The sequence below is a fragment of the Syngnathus scovelli genome, chromosome 14 (assembly GCF_024217435.2).
Source record: "Syngnathus scovelli strain Florida chromosome 14, RoL_Ssco_1.2, whole genome shotgun sequence".
NCBI lineage: Eukaryota > Metazoa > Chordata > Actinopteri > Syngnathiformes > Syngnathidae > Syngnathus > Syngnathus scovelli.
The window spans coordinates 13,943,422-13,965,938 of NC_090860.1; the positions used below are offsets into that span (position 1 = coordinate 13,943,422).

At 41.2% G+C, this 22,517-nt stretch overlaps 1 protein-coding gene across 1 annotated transcript; it reads left to right on the forward strand.

Annotated features, from left to right (window-relative positions):
• Positions 1-47: 47 nt before the first annotated feature.
• Positions 48-14,182, forward strand: eipr1 (EARP complex and GARP complex interacting protein 1). Its single transcript, XM_049740538.2, has 9 exons — positions 48-214; positions 400-483; positions 3,652-3,784; positions 3,949-4,105; positions 4,824-4,923; positions 6,224-6,360; positions 10,635-10,802; positions 11,602-11,769; positions 12,531-14,182. Exons 1-9 carry the CDS (start codon positions 173-175, stop codon positions 12,703-12,705), a joined length of 1,164 nt encoding a protein of 387 aa, XP_049596495.1. The 5' UTR covers positions 48-172; the 3' UTR covers positions 12,706-14,182.
• The last annotated feature ends 8,335 nt before the right edge of the window (positions 14,183-22,517 follow it).

Genomic DNA, 22,517 nt, shown 5'->3' on the forward strand with positions numbered 1-22,517 from the left:
TTTAGAAAGTATTCAACGGTGAATACTCATGGTTACGCCTTCCGTCTGAAGACTTGCAACGCATGCCTTTTTACAATCGCGGAAGTATTGGTTCCATTCTAAACTGCTGTGTTTACGAGTCTATCGTGTTGTTTATATGTTTTAATCTTACCAATTCAACAGTACATGCAAAATGGAAGACGACGCACCTGTCATTTATGGTCTTGAATTCCAGGTATGGATCTTGCGGTGATATTATTATAGAATTTGTATTTACCTTGCTAAAAGATGATTGCACCTTTTCATGTTGCTTTTATTTGCACAGTTTTTGCAATTTGGGGATGGTAATGTCATGCATTTTAATCTAATGTATTGCTATGTATTTAAAGTGTTGCTCGTGCATGCTTCATCTCATTGCAGGCTCGATCACTCACTGCACAGACAGCTGAAACGGATGCTATTCGTTTCCTTGTGGGTACACAGTCTTTAAAGTTTGACAACCAGGTGAGACAACAAATTGATCAAAGTTAAACTGTAATTTACGGGGAATTGCAAATTATTCATTATATTAATAATGTTGAATTTTGGTTCATAGTGTCAGATTTTCCATTTGGTAAAATGGTACATGGCATTATATTGAGAGGTAATGTTTTACCCCATCATGAAGGTACTAAAACTAAGCAATGTATATAAAAAAAAGTAAATTTGTTATCTATATTTGTGAAGAAAATGTATATACCCTATAAAGTGTGATTTAAATAGCCCTGTACTAAGTATATTAACAAATGCACTGATAAACTTGGGCAATAACCTCACAATATCCACTGAGACATTAAAAATTTGGTTGATTTAGTTATAATTTCTGAACTAATGCCTGATATAACTATGCATTAAAAATAACTATCTAATAAGACTAATAAGTTAGTAAGGTACATTTACGGAATGTGAATTTTAACTCTGTTTTGAGTTTTATCCTGCTTCCACACTGGGGTGGGGGGATTTGACAGAGAGCATGTCTGCTACAATTACACGCCATGGTGATCGCCTTGAATTTTAATCTGCAGTGCTCCTGCATTAGTGCCATCTTCCCACATCGTCAAACAAATGGCTTAGCTTCTTCCTCCGACTTCCTGAGCGTATGTGACGTAAGCACGTTGTGCCCTCTTGCAGTTTTGCTTTTCTATGTGCTTACGTGAGGTGCAAAATAATAAAAAAAAAAATGTTCACGCGTTCTTTTGTACTGCTTCTTATGTGTAAATGAGAAGAAAGTAGAGTTTGTATTGAATGCATGTCTGCATCCATATCTTGCATAGGTCATTTCAGAGACAGATGAGAGAAACAGTTGGTGCTAACCGGGTGGAGAAATAATTAGCTCTCTGGGAAACCGAGAGGGATGACGGTGAGAGCGAAAAATGTCTGCCTGGAGAAAAATGAGCCTGTTTTCTGGCAGACTTGAATGTGAAAATGGTCTGGCACAAAACGTGAACCGAGCTCTTTTCCAAGTCTTGTATAGAAACAGTTCAAAATGGGGAACTGTAACAATGAGCACTTGATCTATGTTAATTCTAATCAGACGATGTCAATAACCGAATATATTATTCCTGACACTTCCTTTACTGAAGCATTCACCCTTTTTCCCCCCAAAAAAGCCTCTCAAAAACTTTTATAGTTTCTTTTCCTTTCGTGCAAGATAAATCTGCCGATAAGGTTGCACAGTCTTCATCATCAGGCAGCAGCGTAACCTTTGGAAATCAGTTTCTAATCCTTTCCTGCTCTGCTCGCCCGCCCGCGGTCGGTCACGACACAGCCGGGATGTGTTGTCGTCCTCCGGGGATAACGCTATTGTCCGTGGCGGTCCTTTAGCCAAACAAAAAACAGAGAGAAGCGAGTCACACTGCAGAGGTGGCTTTATTGATGCTCCCGATGCTCATTAAAGTCGACTCAAGATGCTTTGCTCTCAATTGCTTCTACGCACCTCTTTGCACACACATCTTTGCACTTCTCTGCCAGCCAGCCCACGTTTTCCTCACACGTTGGAAATGATGGAGTTTTCCAAGATGTCAGGATCTGCTGGTCAGCATGCACAAATGACTTGGAGGTTTTACACCATCAGAACTTGTTTTATACTTTCCACTTTTTGCATGTTTACTAAGTCGAGATTGTCCTAACAGTAAGAAAAATGTTTTTTGGATTTGGCATTTCATCCCGGAGAGCTCCTTCTGTATCCATAAGCCTTCTGGCCTCTCCACCTCCCATTAAGCATAATGCAGGGTGGAAATGTCTCTCTTAACTCGCGTAGCACCTCTCAAATCCCTGGGAGACCAATAGCTCCAATGACAGATCGGAATGTGTGTGTCGGCATGGCATTTAAGGCCGCTAATGAGATAAAGTGCCCAAGCTTGGCACCTCTCACCCGCATTCTACTCCTCCGTACCGCTTACTGTCATCTGTGCGGCTAAAGAGCTTTAGAACACAGGCCCCTGAAGTGGGGTCCACAAGCCAGCTTGGCTTTATCCCTCCCTTACTTACCTCCCTCCCTCCCTCCCTCCCTCCCGACTCTACCTCTCCCTGCTTCCATTCCAGCACATAATTAAAAGCGCTGGGCCGGGTGCCCAAGTGGTTCAAAGTTATGAGTCACTCCCCAGGCTTGGAAGAGCGAGGCATAAATCACCTAGGGGGGGTGGGCCGCTTGGAGGTTCTCTTTCCCCTCACCTGGGTTTATTCGGCAGGACCCTATTACTAAGGCCCTCCAATTACCCCGTCCCCGTCGGTGTGAATTTATTTGTACCGCTCCCCCAGCACCATTAAATTATAACTTTGCTTAATTTTTTTTTCTGCTTGATGCAGTCCAAGCCAAGGTTAATAGCTGCCTTGGTGACTTTGAGGTGGTTGAGGGACTCTGACGCTGTGATGCTTGCTCTTCCCCTCCTTTTCTGTTAAGCCTGTATATGGCAAACAGGCACAATGAGTGGGAGTTACTGTCCGGGGCATCCCCATTTACAGTCAGTCCCGTGTGACATTGTAAGTGGAATCCGCCATTGAGGATCCTGCCTTTAGTTGTCTGATGAACCCAAGAGAACGTCACTTTTTACTGCACGGCGAGCCCTGAACTGAATTCAACCGAAGGCCCCGTCGGCGTTGAATAGATTCCTACGTAATGAAAGTCCCTCAGTAAAACGTGAAGGTTATAAAATAAAAGTTTACCTTGTTGGACTTTTAGATAGCTGTTGATTGTTTTTAACATCAGCCAAGGCCTAAGTAATATCACGGGTCAAGAACCTGCCTTCTCAGATGCACCCGGTATTAATAATATAGTTGAAGGGTTGCATCCCTTGTAAATCTTTACTGGCCGGATTTAACTGCAGTGATGTACAAGTGTACTCTTGGGCCCAACTATATAACCGCCGTACTGACAAGCTGACTGACGTGTTGCCGGCGCCAACCTTGGCGAACTCATCATCGTATGGAGCGAAATGAATGATAAATATACTGTATTAAACTGGACTGCATTTCTGAAGCACCTTTTGGCATTTTTATCATTTTAATGCTTAGTTATGTCATACTTGAGTTGTTTTATATTTTATTTTCAATCCTTCTATTGATATCTAATGAATGGGATTTAAATGGAGATGCTAGCAACCTCTTGACTCTTTCTCTTGTCTTTCCTTCAAGATCCACATCATTGACTTTGATGACGAGAATAACATCATTAATAAGAACGTCCTTCTCCACCAAGCTGGAGAGATCTGGAACATTGATGCCAGTCCTGCAGACAAAGACGTACTGAGCACCTGCTACAACAAAAGTATGTGCCACCCTTTCCCCCTCCATCAATGCATTTTGTTTTCCTTCACCAAACATTCAAGTATGTGTTGCTTGTAAGACGATAACTTTGGTAGGCTCTCTCTGGCTCAATTTTTTTTTTTTTTTACTCTCTATGAATAATTCAATTTGTCCAATCTTCTGCAGCCAGCGACAGCCGTGTGGTGTCCTGTGCAGCAGTATGGCGGATGCCCCCCACTTGGGAAACAGGAAGCCAAGAGTCACCTGATGACTCCGCTCACAATCCCCAAAACTTGGAACTGCTTTGTCACCTAGACGACAGTGCCCACGGCAACGCAGCCTGGTAAGCGCTATTTGATTGGTATTGATCACATCTTATCCATCAGTCAATCAGCCAGATGATGTTGCCTCTTTTTCTTTATCTCGCTAATCCATCTACAGTATCTTTCTTGTCTATTTTTTTTCAGGGTTAATTCTATTTTTTTTGTTTGGATTCTACCTCCCTGACATTTGAATATTGTTTGACTTTGTGGCACTCAGACTATCGACTGGCCCACTTCTCCAATTTTCGTCACAGGCCGAGTCTTTTGTACGGCACAATGCCTCCCTATAACTCAGCAGCTATGAGAAAGGAAATCAATGCTCATTTTTCATTTCAGTCCAGCGTTCATCAGTATCTCTCGATTGCTATCATTTTTAGAGATGCCAATCAGTAAAAGTGATGCATACTGTAACTGTGCGAGGAAGCGATAAAGATGGAGAAAAACCCAGTGTGGCGTAGAGTAAACGTGGCATTAAAAATGCTTGCTTAAAAACAACCCATTTTGCGTTCGGAATTGGATCGACCCAGGAAGTTGGGTCAATTTGACAAAGCTGGCTATTTTTTTGGAACAAAATAGCTTTGGTCTGCATCGCCTTACCGTATATAGAGTTCAGTAGATGATGCCATCACATTTTGCATCTTATGAAATTGTACAGATAGTTTTCAGTGATTACACTAGTTGATGTGTTTATATAAAAAAATACAATAAATCATGTGCGTCTTTTGAATCAATCCACAGCGTACTGTGGGAGCCAATGGGAGATGGCAAGCGTGTGATTTCATTGGCTGATAGCCATATTCTTCTCTGGGATCTGCAAGAGAGCTCCACACAGGCCACAGTAAGACACACACACGATTACACACACGCTGCACTGTAAACTGCATAACAAACACACAGCATATCTCACAATAGTAAACTCATTATTTGATAAACACCATATTGTCTGGATGTTATCAGGTGAACAATTCCTTATTCCCTGTGACACTAGCTGCGTCCGCTAATCGTCATTGCTCTGATACTCGGCTCAGAATAACGCCACCCCCATCTTCTACATAGATTACCTGAAGTTGCAAAATTTGATTGTAAATAGTTGTTGTTTTTTTTCAATATCATACGAGCTCAACTTTCATTCTTCTGCAAACACTGTGGGAAGACCTTTGACAAGATTTTTTTTTCATCGAGAGAACCACTTGTGTAGTTAGCTCATTAATCATGAATGAGTTGGTCAGGCTTGTCAAGATTTTAATTTCAATTTACAAATGTTTGTCAATCATTTTTTTCCCAATTTACTTGTGTAGAGAAGTAATGGACAGACTGATCTTTTTCTTTTTTGTTCCATCATTTATAAATGTTTTACTTGGACAACTGCTTTCAGATTGCGTGCGCTCTGGTAAGTAGTGACCTCAATGTGAGGTCAAGTACAACCACAGGGCCATGTGAGGTCTTAATCCTATCTTTTGACACCAACACTGGACAGCAGAGGTATTAAAGCCCATATCAAGGGAGAAGAGGAGAGTTGGAAAGTAATCGTGGGAGGCTGTATAATGAGAAAAGGAAGATGGAGGGAGCAATGGACGGCCAAGCTTGATTGGAAAGATGTAGGCTGGGAGGCAGAGCAGGATGTATGGATGTGGGAAGAGAGTGTGCTTGATTAGGAGAGCGGGAATGAAAAAGAAGGGAAAAAAAACTTGGCAGTCAAGACAAATTCCTCTGGTACTGATGAGAATGCTAATACCTCTCTTTCTCTCCCTGCCTCCCTTCTCATCCCGGTTTTCCTGTCTCCCTAACCCTCTATCCGTCAGTAGGTTATGTGTTCATTTCAAACGATCTATTTCTTTCTCCCAAGGCCTCGGCCTGGATTATCATTTCTTCAATGTGTTCTTTGGCATAACCATGTATGCATATGAAAGAGGCTCATCCGCATACAGTGGATATTTAAAGTCTACACACCCCTGCTTTTTTTGTGATGTAAATAAAGGACACATTTTTTCAAAGCCACATTTTTGTGCAATGTAACCTGAACAGATCATTTAAAAAAATATATATAGAAGGGAAGTAAAAATAAACAATGGGGGGGACTTTTGCTTCTAAATGGCTGCTTCGAGGTGTTAATGAGGTTGCTTTTTGATCCTTTGCAGGTCTCCAGCACTGCTGTGCTTGAGGGAAAGGGGCAACTTAAGTTCACTTCAGGCAAGTGGAGCCCTCACCATAACTGCAGCCAACTCGCCACTGCAAGTGACACGGCCATAAGAGGCTGGGACCTCCGTACCATGGGGTGAGTTTTGGTGCAGGTATTTTCTCATTCATCATTCACTCTCAGGACTTAAAAAAATGGATGTGGAATTTGTGACTCTAATCACAAACCATGTTTATGCAAATGTACTTTTTTTTTTTTGCACGAACCTTGTAATTGCAGGTTGTTAGTAGATTTGCGTACGTTGTGCTTGTTTGTGATCTATACGATGATGTGTTAGGTCAGCACATGTCCGTGGGGGGGGGCTGTACTAGAGGAATAATAATCACCTTGCCATCGATCACCATGATAACAGCAAAGTGCAGAGGAGATTGAGAGGGGTGCTCGGTGAAGGAGATAGACAAGAAGAGAATGTATTTACAAGATGTGTATCGCAAGCCCTGATAGAATGGATGAAACTCCGATATCACTCTGCCTTGTAACAAATTAAAGACTTCCTCCGCACTTTATTTTGGCTAGCGGGGGGTCTACTTACCAAAAAAAAATCATCATCTCATCTTTAAAGATCACAATGCTTGATTTTGATAGATTGGAACTTTTGGAAGAGTTTCCAGTTCATTTGTATTTTTAACATGCCTTGAGATAAAAGCCTAATTAGTTCTATGCTCTTAACTCAAAGCACTGGTCCATTTCAATAGACACTTACGCAAAAGAACTCAACTGCTTTAAATCTACTTTTACATATGTTAGAGTTGATTTCAGAGTGACCTTTGGAACCTTGCAGCAGTCAAATCCGTTCTAGCTAACCTTTTCATAGATTTCCAGCCACCGTAACTCCATTGGACGTATATTTAGAGACTTGTATTTATGACCTTAGGCAGACCGCAGAATAAAAATGAACAATGAGTTTAGCATTATTGAAGACATTGCTAGCGGAGTGGATCAATTTCTACATAATGTATTGTTCACATTAGCCCTGCAGACTAATGCAGAGTTTAATCTTCCCTTCTCTTGCATGAACAATTCCGATTTAACATCCCCGCAAAAAATATTCGACTCAAACTAAAAAAAAATGTTTTTTGCTACCATGTATTTGTTTACACTTTCTTTGTGTTTTAACTCAGAATATCACGAGTGAACAAGCTTTTGAAATGTAACCGATTTTTTTTTGGGTGAAATCATTTCTGCAATTTTTATCATACTTGGTGATTGTGAATGTTGCAATGAGGACAAAAGAATAAGACCACTTTGTTTGAACATTAAGATTAACCACCCAATAAAAGGCAATTTGACACTAATTCTCAATGGATGTCACTTTTAAAATATTAATTAAAAAAAAAGCAACAACAACAATGAATTATTCACCACGTCTCTCCGTTTGTGTACCTGTTTATCTTTCTTCATTATTATTTCTCCCCATCTGATGTACCTCCCTCCAAACCTGCCATCCTGTCATCCTTGTCTGCCAGCCCAATCTCAAAGCCAGGCTTTAATTTCGAACAGCAATGAAATGATTGCTCTCCTCGTTCGATTTTTCTTTTCCTTCTCCCCATCCTTCCACACAGCAGTTGTCATAGAAACAGAGACTGTGTGTGCGCGTGTGTGTGTGTGTGTGTGTCTGTGTGACTATGACCGTCTGTTCCAGTCGATTCCCTCAGCAGAGAGATTTATCGGCTAGACTAAGCCAGTAGGAGGTTATGTGTACCAGGTTTTCCTCTGGAATTTGTGTATCCAGTCACATTGTGAGAATCAATGTTCCTCCTAATTTTCCATGCACCAACTCTCTGAGCACTCCTTGGAGCATGGTCAACAGAAATCATGCCACTGTTGGTTTGCATAAATGAATTCAATGTTAAACAGAGTTTAAAGGAATGGAAAAAAAAAAATACAACTAGCTCATGAAGCAAATCTGAAGCTTCATTTGCCCATCACGATCCGCGTGACAATAATTTTCACACTTTCATCATTTTCTGTCTTTTTTTTCCCCAATTAATCTCTCAATGCAGCTCAAGTTTGGATTTTTGGGGTGTGCACTCTGGGGGGAGTGTTTAATCACAGAGACTGAAAAGTCACAAATTTTTAGCACTCGAGAGACTTTTAACACAAATTTCCGTGCTTGAATTAAGGATAAGTGAATAACTTATGAATCCCAGTTCAATGTTTTCTGATTTTGACGGAAACATTTATGTGAGTGTTTGCCGCTCTACTTTTTGTATTTTCCGCATTTAGACACAAGAGTATTTGTGAGTATGTTTTTTTTTTTATCTGCTAGTGCCTAACAGTGTGTGTAATAGGTCCCCTGTTCCCCCATCAACCCCCATCACACACTCTCAGCCTTGCTGGCTGAATGACAGTAGATTGAGTGTGTTTGGTGGCTTAGGCAGAACACAACGATAATCCCCCACACTCATACAAACACACACTTGGTACACATGGAAAAAAAAGTCCCAGGTCTCTCCACTATTAGCTGGAGCCTAGGGAGTGGATGTGTGAGCGTGTTGCTTTGTGTTCATGTGTGTGTAGTGGGGATTGCTTAGTGACACCGGAGAGGGAAAAGGCGAAACAAACCCAATTTCCTGCTCCATTTCCTTTTCACATGGCAGCCACGTCCCATTCCACGCTGGAACGGGTTAAACACTAGCCACCCCTGAGCCCGGGGTCACAGCTTTTACACAGGAGACCAGAGCCCCGTGAATAAATCATGTGCCTCGGCTTCAAAATTAAACATGAAATTGTTACTTGAAGTAAAAGTGACGTTTGGAGTCAGCTCAAACGTGCCGTTTCGTGGCTGAGGATTCCACCACTCGCCTGACGTGGAACGAAATTATGACGTTTGAATATAAATAATGGGGAGAGATTGCAAGACAATGTGGTGCAAGCCAAAACAAAACGTTGACAAATACTTTTGATTACTGTGCAAGATTCAACAACTAGTATTTAAAAATAAACCCTAAGGCTTTGGAAGATGGTCTCTTGTTGATGTTTACAGAGATGACAATTTGACAGCAGTCTTCACTGACCACATGAAATAGTGACACATGTGACGTGACAGCCCCAAAAAAGAAGCTTTGAAAGTATTTCTCTTAAAAATCAATATTCAGGTTTATCGTTGTTGCTCTACAATTGAATCATGATTTGTTATCCCTTTGTTTTTATGTGCTAACCTAGAAAGAAATGTCAACATAATCACTTTGATTTTCAATTAACATTTGTAAATGGAAAGATGGGTAAAGATGATTTGCTGCCACCAGAGCTACTCAAATATCAAATACTTCCTTTTGCTCCACGGATACATCACATAGACATTGATGAAAGCATAAATTCCAAATCAGCTGTTTTTATGATGACAAATGCATTAAATATTGAAAACATGGAAGAATTTCAGCACAACTCATACAAGCTATAAAAGTTAAAGGTGAGCTTTTTGACAGGATCACTGTTTATGTATATGCTCGATTTACTCATGATGATGTATAGTCACTCGACTTGTTATTATACATTGTGTCGCACAAAAGCTTCTAGCTGTCTTGACCTAATTGAAGCCCAGCAGTTTGCCCCGGGTCATTCTCTTATACCTCCCTTATTTTAATGAGATTTTTAATTAGCATGTTAATTGCCTAATGTGATCAGAGGGGTGACGAGCTAGCTAGCTATCTGCTGTTGGCATCCAGCTGGGCCATAACACTTGAGGCTTTCCACTCTGCTGAACATAACCCAACCAAGCTGAGCTTTATTAGGCGAGTCTGGAGAGGAAATGGTTTTGAAGATATAAACTTTTTCTTGTCTTTTGTTTTCGTTTATTTATCCACGCTTAAGGGAGAAGTCGAGCCACCGTGGTGAGAATCTCTAATTGGCAAACTGTTATTTAATATACCACGGCAAAAATAAGTATTTTATACTTGGAATACACTGAATGGCTGTTTGTTTATAAATAATTATAGTATAATATTATTATACTGTATTTCAAATGTTACATTTCACTCACGCAGTAAATGTGAAAGTGTTTGGAGGTGTAGAATTTGACCAAATAGATGGAAGCAGACTTCTCTGTTCCACCGCCATGCCATGATATGGACTAGCAGGAACTCGGAGCTGTGTGGTTTTTTACCTTTATGATAAACCAACATCGGGTGTCAGCTTCTTTATTGAGCTTGGCTTTGGCTGACAGACTCACACTTGGGAATGTCTGGACAGCGTGAATCTCTCTCTCTCACTTTTTATTGTTCTTTTAAATCAACTTCTTTCCTTACTCTTTTCCTGCATCCTTTTCTAATTGCTATTCCCTTATTATCCTTTAATCTTCGCCAAACTTTTTGAAAAAGTTTCCCGCATCTCTGTCTCTCTTTCCTCCTCAGTCAGATCTACTGTATCGAGAACGCCCATGGGCAGCTGGTACGTGACCTTGACTTCAACCCAAACAAGCAGTATTATTTGGCCAGCTGCGGAGACGACTGCAAAGTTAAGTTCTGGGATGTGCGCAACGTCCAGGAGCCCATCAAAACCCTGGAGGAGCATTCGCATTGGTGGGTATACTGTGTTTTTGCATACCCCCAAAAAAGTTCCTGATATTAAAGTGGAAGGACTGATGGCGAAAGGGAGCGATGGTAAAAATTTGATTAATACTGCATCTAGATGGCTTGACGATGGATGGAAATGCGTCAGTCCTTTTTTTTTCCTTGTTTATTTCTGGAGAAAGCAGAAACTATGCCGAAGACTCTGAAAACTCCTCTGCACCACTGTTGATTGGTGTCTTATTTTATTAATGGCTTTATCTCCTAAATAATTGAATGCCCTAAGTACTTCTGGTGCAATAAAATGCAGTTATACGCTAATTACATTTTAAATAGGCAGTTACTCCTTTTGACAGCAAAAGTTTAACCGTTGTCGGCCCGACGTGCCTGGCTCGGTTCTTCTTCTCTGCTCTGTGAAGCTGCAGGCACTGCCAAGAGCTGAACACCGTGTACTGCAGCAGTGTGAAAATGGGTGTGCGTTTGTGAGGGAGACAGAAGAATTATTTCAATATTTTTCTCTTACTGTTTGATCCACAGATTTGATCAATCATGCCACATTTGAATACATCAAGGGCCTAATTTACTCAAGTTTGTGTGTGCAAAAATGGGGTACAAACTAGATCGGCAACTCAAACGAATGTGGACGCTGATCGACTAACTGGGCACTCTTAGGAAATGCCTAAAATTGCCGTGCAGTTTATTTTGCCTGCTCTAGGAGGAGTATATGCAAATTGTTGCAGAGATGAATTGCCATAGCTGAGTTTGTCATTTTTTTCATGGTTTTTTGCTAACTACTCTTTTTGGGTGGTAGGGTGTGGAGCGTCCGCTATAACCACAGCCACGACCAGCTGGTGTTGACGGCCAGCAGCGACAGCCGCCTCATCCTCTCCAACATGGTGTCCATCTCCTCAGAGCCATTTGGCCATTTGGTGGATGATGAGGATCTCAGCGAGGGGGAGGACAATCACCAAGATGATAAGTAAGAGCAACATAATGTTTCATGAGGAATTAAAGCATCAGGGTCGGTCAGCAATGGACATTAAGTCCAGTCCTCCTTTGAATCATCTTCTTATGTTCTTATGCAACTCCTGGTTTCCTGGTTACCAAACTGAAATATTGTTCATACTGTAAATAGCCAATTTTCAAGACTAATTGAGGCTTCTCTAAAAGTGATTTCGTATTAAATATACTGCAAATTATGATCTCAGAAGACTTTAATAGCATTTCCAACAATAACATGGTCGACGCTTAAGATATAAGAAAGTAAACAATTTACAGTCTTTTTTTTTAATTCACTTGTACAGACTACAGATCACATGAATTGTGGGAAAAACTGGAAAAAAGATTTATCTTATTGTTTTAAATCACATAAAGCAAGCCTTTGAACATTTCATATCCACTGTAACTCCTCCAACTGTGGAGTTTTGTCCTGACTGCTGAATCACTGAAGCAGATACACCGGCAAACGAACGTCCTTGATCTAATTAATTATCCATTTAATTGTTAGCGATATTGTAGGAACGTGATTGTGAAACCTCATAACAAATGGAACGGGGTTGCGCTAACATGGTTCATACGTAACACTATTAACAGTACAAGAAATAAATACACACCATCACACGGTTTTGTACGCAATTTTAAATCATCATCTTCCATATTGCCACTCAAAGTTCATTTGAAACCCTTTTAGATTGTCGATTTTTCCCATCTTGCATCTTTTTTCATGTGCTTGTGTTGCAGGGGCAAGGAGCCTCTGAAAGACAGCGTGGTGTCCACCTACGAGGAGCACGAAGACAGCGTATATGCAGCTGAGTGGTCGTCGGCCGATCCGTGGCTCTTCGCCTCGCTCAGCTATGACGGCCGCTTAGTCATCAACAGGGTCCCCCGTACTCTCAAATACCAGATCCTGTTGTGAGCGTGGATTTCCCAAAACTGCATCACATATTGTTGCAAAAACTGTAATTCATGTAAATACAATCCACATTCAGTGACTTAATTAAACGTTCCCGGTTAAGAGCACAGCGAGATGTTCAGTGTCACCCAAAAAGCTCGGGAATCGCTAATTTAGGAATTTCTCATGAATTTAGTAGGAAGTTATTAATTTTGATAGGTTCAAATGATGTTTTGCATGGCACAATTCAGGTCAGGTGTAACAAAAAAAAGAAAATACTAGCTCTCCTCAAGCCATTGTGATTGGCGCTAATTGTCAGATGTTTTCCTCTCACGTTGCTGTGCAAATGGCTTGAGACATGAAATTCAAATTAATTCAATTATTTATTCCTAAATGCAACATGGAGCCACTGCTTGTGAGGCTTCAGCTTTCCGCTGATAATTACAACCTCACCTCAGTGTATCTGACTCATTTGCATGGAGGGAGTTTATTTATTATTATTTTTTGCCTGCTTGAAATGAAGCTCACGTTTTAACATGATTCTCTGCACTGTGGGTGGAGAGCGGACAGAGCAAGGGAAGAGAATTACTGACAGCCATAGAAGGGGAGTTAAGAGGTCCGCAGCCAGCACCCATGGGAGGTGACGAGAGCGGCGTGATCTGTACACGTGAAGTGGAGGAAGGAAGCCTCGTCCCCTCCAGGGTTGACAGTAGGCTTCATGAAATCCACAACCATGCACATTTTGTCCTTATATCATATTCTTATTTTAAATCTTACTTTATTTTTTGAAACTCTTCGACTCCTGAGTTAGTTTGGTCTTGCTCGGGCAGGAAGTTGCCGACATGAGCCTGAAGACTTTTTTCCACCCACTGCATTGATTGACAATAACAACAGGAGTCAATTTGGAAGAAAATATTCGTAGTGAATATCACCACTTGTAAATGTTACTTTCTTACTTTCACATGAGCTGCAGTGTTTTCTGCTCCACAATCTCTGCAGCAGCATACATACTGTAAAACATCAACTCATCGCTTTTGATATTAGCTGAAAGTACCCTGTAGTCGCCGAAAGCTCCAGTGTCCCCTAAGCTACTTATTTATAATTTTATCATTTCTGCAGAAGATAAACAGCTCGCGGAAGGGACAAACGGGGTCTTAGAATTTTTGTGTCTGCATTAAGTCATTTAGTAAGGAAATATGTCTTCTTGAAAGTGCTATGGGAGATTTGAACACATTTGCTTGATTAAACACACAAAGATAATTAAATTCCAATAAGACAAATATCTCCAAAAATTTAACACATAGAATAAAAGGAAAAATGTGGAAATGCTAAAAGCTCATCTCTGATATATTATAATTTTAACGTACTGTACATTAAAATACTCCAGCCGATTCTTATTCAGAAACAGCCTAGATAGATAAAAATAGAAACCAAGCATGTTCATAACCATCACACTGTACAGATCTCTCTATATAATGTTAATAAATCAACTAATCATTCCTACTCAACTAAATGCTTCCATCCCTTTGACGACTTAGTTTTATTTCATTCATCAATTACATTTACAAAGTCAACACTACTGACATAGATTATGGACTGACCTCTTATTGCTTGGGGTCAAAGAGACCACAATAGAGGTGCTAATATCACGCAGCATACATCCAGCTCCTTCATCCAAAGCCATTGTCCCTTAATTAATGAACAAGCACAGCATTATTTATGACCCTCGCCACTAACCAACGCATACGTAGCTTTCAAAAGCTCTAATTGGGCTCATTTCTCATGTGGGATGTTGACATTTACTCTCTAATGGCGGCTATATGAAGTCACAGATGTTCACATGACACCGTCATTCAATTTGCAGGCCGATTTTTTTCCTGTGAGCTGTATTAATAACTAATGATGGAGCTATTTTGTTCATTGAATTTCTCTTTTTACAATCAAGTTGCCAGGTAATTAATTACTCAGGGGGGCACTTAACCCGTGATATTTGTATTCCGCCGGCAACAAATGAAAACTTCACAGTTGTGACTCCAGCTCCCGTATGTGAGCTTTACCGATTAATAATTAAAGTGGCCAGCGAGTCCGTCAATGAAGTCCCGGCGACACCGAGTGACAGTTTGTATGCGTTTGATCGATGGTGCATGGAACAAACCCGCAAACATTTTTGTCAATCAAACGACACATGGACGATTCCCCATGAAATCCATTAAAAGCAATTTGGCCACAGTCGCAAAGTTCACAACTCCGTGACCGCTCAGTATTTTTAAAAACTTCATTTAAGTGTGGCTCCTCAAGTCATGCAAGAATATTCCGATAAATAGCGATGTGATGCAATTTGTGCTTTCCTTCTATTTCTTGCGGCAGAACTGTTAATGGCACGGTGGACCACCGGTTCGTTTATCCGCCTCGCTGTTTAGAGGTGCAGGGTTCGATTCCGTAGACTTAGGCCTTTCTGTGTTCCCTCTCACATTCCCAAACAAAAACATGCACGATAAGCTGAACTCCAAATTGATTTCAGTGAGAATATAAATTCTGCTGTGTGATGTCATTGACCGTTTGTATGCTATTTTGAGCGTGACTGCATTTTTGCACTAATTCAAGCGAAGTGTGCGTTTGTGTGTGTTCGTGCTATGTGCACGAGTGTGAGCTCATGCGATGATGTCGTCCTCCTGTGACCCTTGCCTGTTCCACTGTCTGGCTGCATGCTCACGCTTTCTTTCTTTCTTTCTTTCTCTCGCTCCCTCTGCTTCTTGCTCTCTTGCTCTCTCGCTCGCTCGCTCACATCAGACATGTCATCTGCCGCCGAGCGCGCTGACACTCTCGTGGGAGCTGCCTGACCTAGATCTGTCTTCTCCTCTTCTAGCTTGACCACACACACATACACACACACACACACACTTGAACACAGATGCACTTGACATTTGGGTCAGTGACAAGACATCAGGTGAGGACAGAGGAACCCAGGTGACACGGAGAACCAGTGAACCTTTGCTTTGATATTGGCCCTGTGAGCTCAACAATACACACACACACACACACACGTCACAGTTTTAACCGTCAAACTGGGATAGTCTCTCATTTGCTTCTCTGGTCTGGAAAAAAAAAAAAAAAAAATGAAGGCCTTGCTATTGAAAAAGATGCAGTGCTTCACTCAAGGTGTGTTATTTCTTCACTTCACTTGTGACACCCTCCAATTCACATGGATCCAGTGCCAGCCAATAGAATAGTCGGAACAACAATAAAGGTTATTTGACTGCTTTTGATCAAGAAATACATTTAAAAATGACCTTGCACAAGCGACACTAGAAGTTATTTTTCTTTTTGTCCCTTGAGATGTTGAAGAGGGTTCCAGCCAATGTATTAAAGAAATACATTGTAAGCAAAACATCTAAACTAACTAGACAATTGAAGCCAAAGAAGAAAAAAAAAACAGGTTTGAAGTGAAGAGCATCTTATCCTACTCCATAATACCCATCTCTTTTTTTCCAACAGAACCTGGAAGGTTTGTGCTTGCATTACTGATATTTGAAACTGTTGATAATTCTCTCCACCTTGACGACAGATCCAGCAAAAAGAGAAAAAAAAAAAACAGCCCCAAAGCATGATTCTGCCACCACCATGCTTTATTGTAAGTACAGCCGTCTTTCAGTTTCGAACACCGGCTTTCCCCCGAACGTACCTTTTGGAATTGTGACCAAAGATTTCATTGGATCTTGACATATTTGGAAAACGTCAAATTTGTAAACTGTAACTAAGCTTGGATTTTTTTTTTTCCTTTTCAGATAAGCGTTCCAGCCAAATGAAGTCAACGGCAGATTGTTGTCACATGAACACAAGAAGTATGTGACAGAAAATCCTGCAACTCCAACAACGTAGCTGTTGTGAGGTGAGTTTTCATCTTGTACAATATACCAGCAGTCCTTTCCATTTTACAGACCCTTAACCCTTTTCACACACTCAGAATGAGCATTGTTCACTTTTGACAGGAACATTAACCAAATAATAATCAAACGTCACAAGTAATAATTTGAAAAGAAAAAAAATGTCTAATTGTCATAATCTCCAGTGTGCATTTACCCAAAGCGCCTTCCCGCCGTTCACTCTATTGTCTCCCCATAATTATGAATACTTAACCCATATTATATGTGATGAATATTGCATGGAATCTATGAATCTATAAATGCCCATCTATTTTTGGTCCCTTTTGATTGGTTGGACTTCATTTAAATTTTCCACCCTGTGAAAGGCCACTTAATGTGACTAGCCACATTTTTTTTTCAATTCATAATAAAACACCGTACATCAGGTGTGTCCCAATTATTATTACCCTCATACTCGTCCCAACAGTTTCAGCATTTAATTACAAGTAAGTGCAAGCCACTCAGGTCTCATTCATAGCGATGACAGTTTTGTCTCTGAGGTGGACACACCTTTATCTACCGGGACCTCAATGGCGGTCGGGCGGTCGGTCGGTCGACCGGTGTGTGTCTGCGATTGTGCTAAAATAAGCTCTCCGTCTCCATCTTTCTCTCCCTCCTGCCTTCCAGTTCCACTTTCAGTGTGATGTGGGTGGAGAAGGAAGTGACCTATATAGGCTATGCAGCTCTGCTCTGCTACAGCTTCCTGCATGTGCAATAAGTGTGTCTTTGAATATGTGTGTATATGGCGTGCGCGCGTGCGTGTGTGTGTGTGCATGAGAGCAGATATAAATAATTCAGAGGATGCCTCAACACAACCGCCTTCAATAAAACCATCCGCCTTAATGAGTCTTAATGACAGCGACGGTGTGGAGACAATCGAAGTGTATGTGTATGTGTGTGTGTTACCCTCGGCAAGTGATTGTGTGAATGCTAATGCATGTGCACGCTTTGCAGCGAGCGTCTTAGCCGCCGCCACACGGGTAAGTGTTTGCACAGGTGCCGAAGCCAACGGCTGCCTTTGCCCCAGGCTCTGTCAAGGTTGCCCGGGGTAATATTACCTGAGACTTTGAAAAGAACATGAAAGCTGACTTCTCAGCAGGGGAGGTGAGAGGAGAAGCTGGATGGGGTGGAGCGAGAAGAAGCCGCAGCATCCTTTCCCTCCCATCAGCTTGTTTCTTAGCTTGAACTCCAAAATGACTTCCTTCCTACTTTTGTTTTTGTGTTTGCTGCAATTCATCCAATTTCGTTCCGCTGACACTGTTGTCACCCCGACTTACGCCTTGTTTGTATTCAGTCGAACGGATAATTTGACACTTTGACAAAATATTAAAAGAACAATTCAACTAAAATTGCTTTAAATGTAAATCTTAAGCAATGTCAAAATGGTTTGTGAATATTTCCTAATTGTAATGATGGCTAAGAAAGAGCCCCTCTTGATTTTCAAGGGATGATGTAATTGGACTTGGCAGTCGGATGAAAACATCCGGTGTCTGTGCTATTTTAAAATAGCAAAAAAAAAAAGGCCTTTTTCACACTTTCAATTCACATTTGAAGTCCTTCATGTCAGCATTAACCCATCGCTCCCTTTAATTTGACTTCAGTCACTACAAAGTCATAGCGAACATAAAGACCCTCACCACAACATTAAGTAGAATTTCGCAATCGAATGAGATCAAACAGCTGCATAAGAATTTTTCAGCATCAGTCAGGCAGTAAATAGTGCTCGTATTATAATGGGACCGTCCGTCTATTCATGTTCTGTACTGTTTTTCATGTTTTATACAGCTGGTCCTGATTCAGGCCACGGGTGAGCCTATGAGAAGAATCCTGGTGCATGCTGGACAGGTGGTGAGGAGTCAGATTTTTTTTCCTTAAAGCTAATATTATTATTATTATTATTATTATTATTATTATTATTATTATTATTATTATTATTATAGCAGCCACTAAGCTACACAAACCAGACATTATTATTATTTTTTTTTTTTAAATATTGACAAATTCTAAATATTTAAAATGTGGCTCTTACTTTTACAGGGGCACCCACTAACTCAATTTTGGATGTGAGCCAGTACCAAAGTGATCAGATGAAAGAGTAACTGAATATCAGACAAAAGTTGTTGAGCTGGCCGGTCTGGGGCAACTTGGCCAAAGTCATCCATCATTGTGAGCCACCTTTAGTGTCACAGCTGTTTGGGCTGGGCCACCAGCGGCCGGCTACATCTGCTGCTGGCTTGGTGTCGTCGGGGTCATCTGTGACTCGGTAAAACACAGCAGCCAGTGCAACAGATGGACTGAGATACACAACGCTCCAGGTCAGAGGGCTCCGAGACATATTTTGGGTGGAAATGAGTTTGAGATTGAAAGTGATTTTATATCTATCTTCTGCTATACCTACAAAGAAGGAATGAGAAAATGAAAGCGTTCTGACTGGGTTGAGTACTCTTTGGCAAGTTAGTGGGAAACTGAACGAATACATTTTCAGAGTTCAGAAGTCTTATCAAATGTGTTTCCTAAAATGACGGCAGCAAAATAAGAACACAGTGTCACTTGCTAATTCCATCATGAAAGATGTGAGAACCTGAATCCTTTCAAATGATTTATTGCAGAACTTGTATACAGAAGAGATATTGATCTCTGTGGCACTCTCAGAAGCCTTTTATGGGGACAATAAACACGTATAAATGTCACCTGACCAAACACACAAGACGTTAACGTTTAATGATTTAGTGGATCTTAGCGTTATTTATGGCTCTCTCTTTTGCTTATTAAAAGACAGCCATAAATTATCCGTCCGTACGGTAGGCGTTCAAACCGAAGTACGCGCTGAGCTTTCAAAATTCAGACGGTGGTGATTTTACCAGATGTACAAATCCGTCCCGTTCCTTCTGAAACGTTGCTGAAGGTTTGCAGTTTCTTTCATTAAGCAAACGCTACCCCATGTTTATCCAAACACACACGCACGCTTCATTTGGACCCTAATGATGTGTTTGTATGATACGGGAATTGTCTCGTTCCATGATGACCAACCACATGGCTGGAGCGGAGAAGCTTAATGGGCCAAACACCTTGGTGTCCATTAAAGAGGCTATGTCGGAACTGGCCGCAGTTGGTCCAACAGTGATGACCTATAGACATCACTAGCGCTCTCTTGTTCCACTCTGTAATTGGAGTCCTGACAAGCAAACAGGCACATTAATGGTCATGAACTCCTCACACACACACACACACACAGCAGTAGTAGTAGATTCAGCTGAAGACACTCTTATTGGACGTCGCTCTGACAACGGTGGTTCACACTTTGGCCTCAGCATCTGCAGCGTATTCTTTAACACTGCGGCATCACTTTAAAGTGTAGCTCGTTAATGTGACCATACTGTATTTTGGTTTGGTACATGTTCTGGATCCTTGTTTGAGTTCCGTATGTCCCCCAGGCGTGATGAATACAACTACAAATATAACAGACACAAAATTCGGGTCACCATCTTTTTCTTTCTAAACTGTATCCAGTACATTCAAGCTGCACATACATTTAATATGGTATTCATTGCTACCGATACAATAATTTTTATGGAGCTACCCCTTCTATCCATATGCCTTATAAAGGTGAACGTCAGCAGTGACCTTGATATTGTCCATACTGTCAGGGGTGTGTATGTAAAGACAATAAGAACCCATCATGATTGGGTACAGTATAAAAAAGATTTCCAAAAGGGTAAAAGCAACATTCTGGAGGTGACGTCATCACCGTGCAGCTTTTGCCATCATATGCAGCAACTCAAACGGATTAACCTTTCTTTCTCTGTGACAGCGCATCATTCCGGTTGTGTCTTGTCTTTGTCTCACTCGACCCTGTTGACTGTTTTTGTGCTCTGCAGCTTTTTGTCCCTCCCTTGTGGAAATGTAAACCCTGCAGGCTTATTATTCCATATGGGAATGATAGAAAGGTACAACTGCCAATGTTCAGCTTCCCAGCTGTTGTCTATACAGGAAAGCAATGGGTTAACACAGACGGGCACTGAACCCTATTGGATACAGCCGCCATCTGCGCAAAGCATCATAGATAGACACACAGCCCTTTCCCTGAATATAAATTAGCACAAGTTTATCCGTTGAGAGCATCACGTCACGTCGATGAGTCACGACTTATAATGAGACGGATGGAGAAGAAAGCTAATGCCGACGACCGGCGTGCATACGGGGCAGAGCTTGCCTGTAGGAGACAGTGTTGCACGTACGTAGGAATATGCCGCAATCACTGTCGCAGTCACTGCGGGAAACTGCGGCAGGGTGAAGTAAGGTACGGACGGGATTTAATTGTTTTATGCGAGCATGACAGACTGGCAGGCATGGAAAAATGTGGCCTTGACACACACACACACACAGAAAGGAGTGCACGCCACCTCCCTTGAGTCCCTCCAGCTATGGCAGAGACTGTGGAACTGAGAAACTGAGAGAGTCTATTACCGGGACTGGAAACGGCCCTGAGGTACACATATGGGAGGAAGATAACACATTGAGGTGCCAGAGGAGTGTCGCACACATTTTACGCCATGTGTACATGTATGATAACCGCTGCAACTCACAATGTGTGTCAGCATACAGTCAAAGTGTAAAAATAGGATTCCCACCTGCCGTCCTACTCCTATAGCTGCCCATACTTTGCAAGGGAAGAACATAAAATTACAGTTGAGTTTTATTACTAGGAGAAGCTTGGTGCTTGCGGTATTGTAGCGTTAAGACATGATGCTTTTTTTTTTTTTTGTCCAGGTAAATTTATCTTATGAAATATTCTACTGGTTATGGTCATCCCTAATAATAATAAAATAAAATACATTAAAAATTGGCAGTAATTCACCTTAAACAGGCTTTTTCCAAGGAATCAAATCAAACAAAATGTAAAAATACACACAGTTGGCGTCCTTTTTATGTAATCAGTAGGTTTTGTGTAACCCCTCTGACAGATGGGCACTCCTAGAGGCATATCTGATCCATCGAACAGATGTTTGAATGAACACAAAAACAATCTGTAAACAAACATTGTCATCAATGCAAATCCCTTTTGGCCTTCATGTTGTCTAGCGCAACATTTCTTTGCCTAAAAATAATTTAAATCCTAAAACCACATGTCTTGCATGTATTGTCTTGCAACTCTTCCTACCAACTTATTCAACTGATCTGCTCACCAGCAAGCTTTGGTCTACAAAACACATGTAGACAATCTGTGTGTGTGTGATGCTACACAATATTATATGTACTACACACATAGGAAGTCGCTACTTCTTTTTGTACAGTGTGTCCTTGTGAATGCGGGAGTGGAAGAGTTGGCCATTTTCCATGGTGCACTTGAACACAGCAACGCACGCACAAGAGCGTGATTATTTCAAATTAGAAAATGCAAGTGGACTTTTATTCACACAGAAAAAAAACGATAACATTGTAAAACGATGAAAGATCCACCATTTTTTTTTCGAACGTATTAAAGGGAAATATTAAATTCTTTTAACCAGAACACATAAGAGTGACAACAAAGCAAAGCGTGCTTCTGGAATTTAAACCCTGCAATGAACGCGGGTCTGCTCTACAGTCCATGTTAAGAGGTTTGTTTTGAAAGCATATACCAGGTCATAAAAAACACATGCACTGTGATTGATTAGCACATGAGAATGGCCATAATGTGCCTTAATCAACCTTCTCTATGCGTCCTTTGCCACTAATGTATCCAGCCCCACCCAGTGTGGCTTCCACTTGATCATTTACAGAGCCATTACACTTGATGACTTGCACGGCTCCCAGTAGCTCTAAACATGCTATGCATTCCACTTTCTGGCCTCGATGGCGGCCGCAGCAAATGAACTTAGCCAACAATTTGAGGATCAATCTCATCACTTAGCCAATTAGACAATAGGGAGA

What these genes read in the sequence shown, in the direction of transcription:
- eipr1 (XM_049740538.2), top strand. Translation starts at nt 173, where the DNA reads ATGGAAGACGACGCACCTGTCATTTATGGTCTTGAATTCCAG. An exon ending in GCCCACGGCAACGCAGCCTG is followed by an intron (nt 4,106 to 4,823) that starts GTAAGCGCTATT and finishes ATCAATCCACAG; the next exon opens with CGTACTGTGGGAGCCAATGG. An exon ending in AGAGCTCCACACAGGCCACA is followed by an intron (nt 4,924 to 6,223) that starts GTAAGACACACA and finishes GATCCTTTGCAG; the next exon opens with GTCTCCAGCACTGCTGTGCT.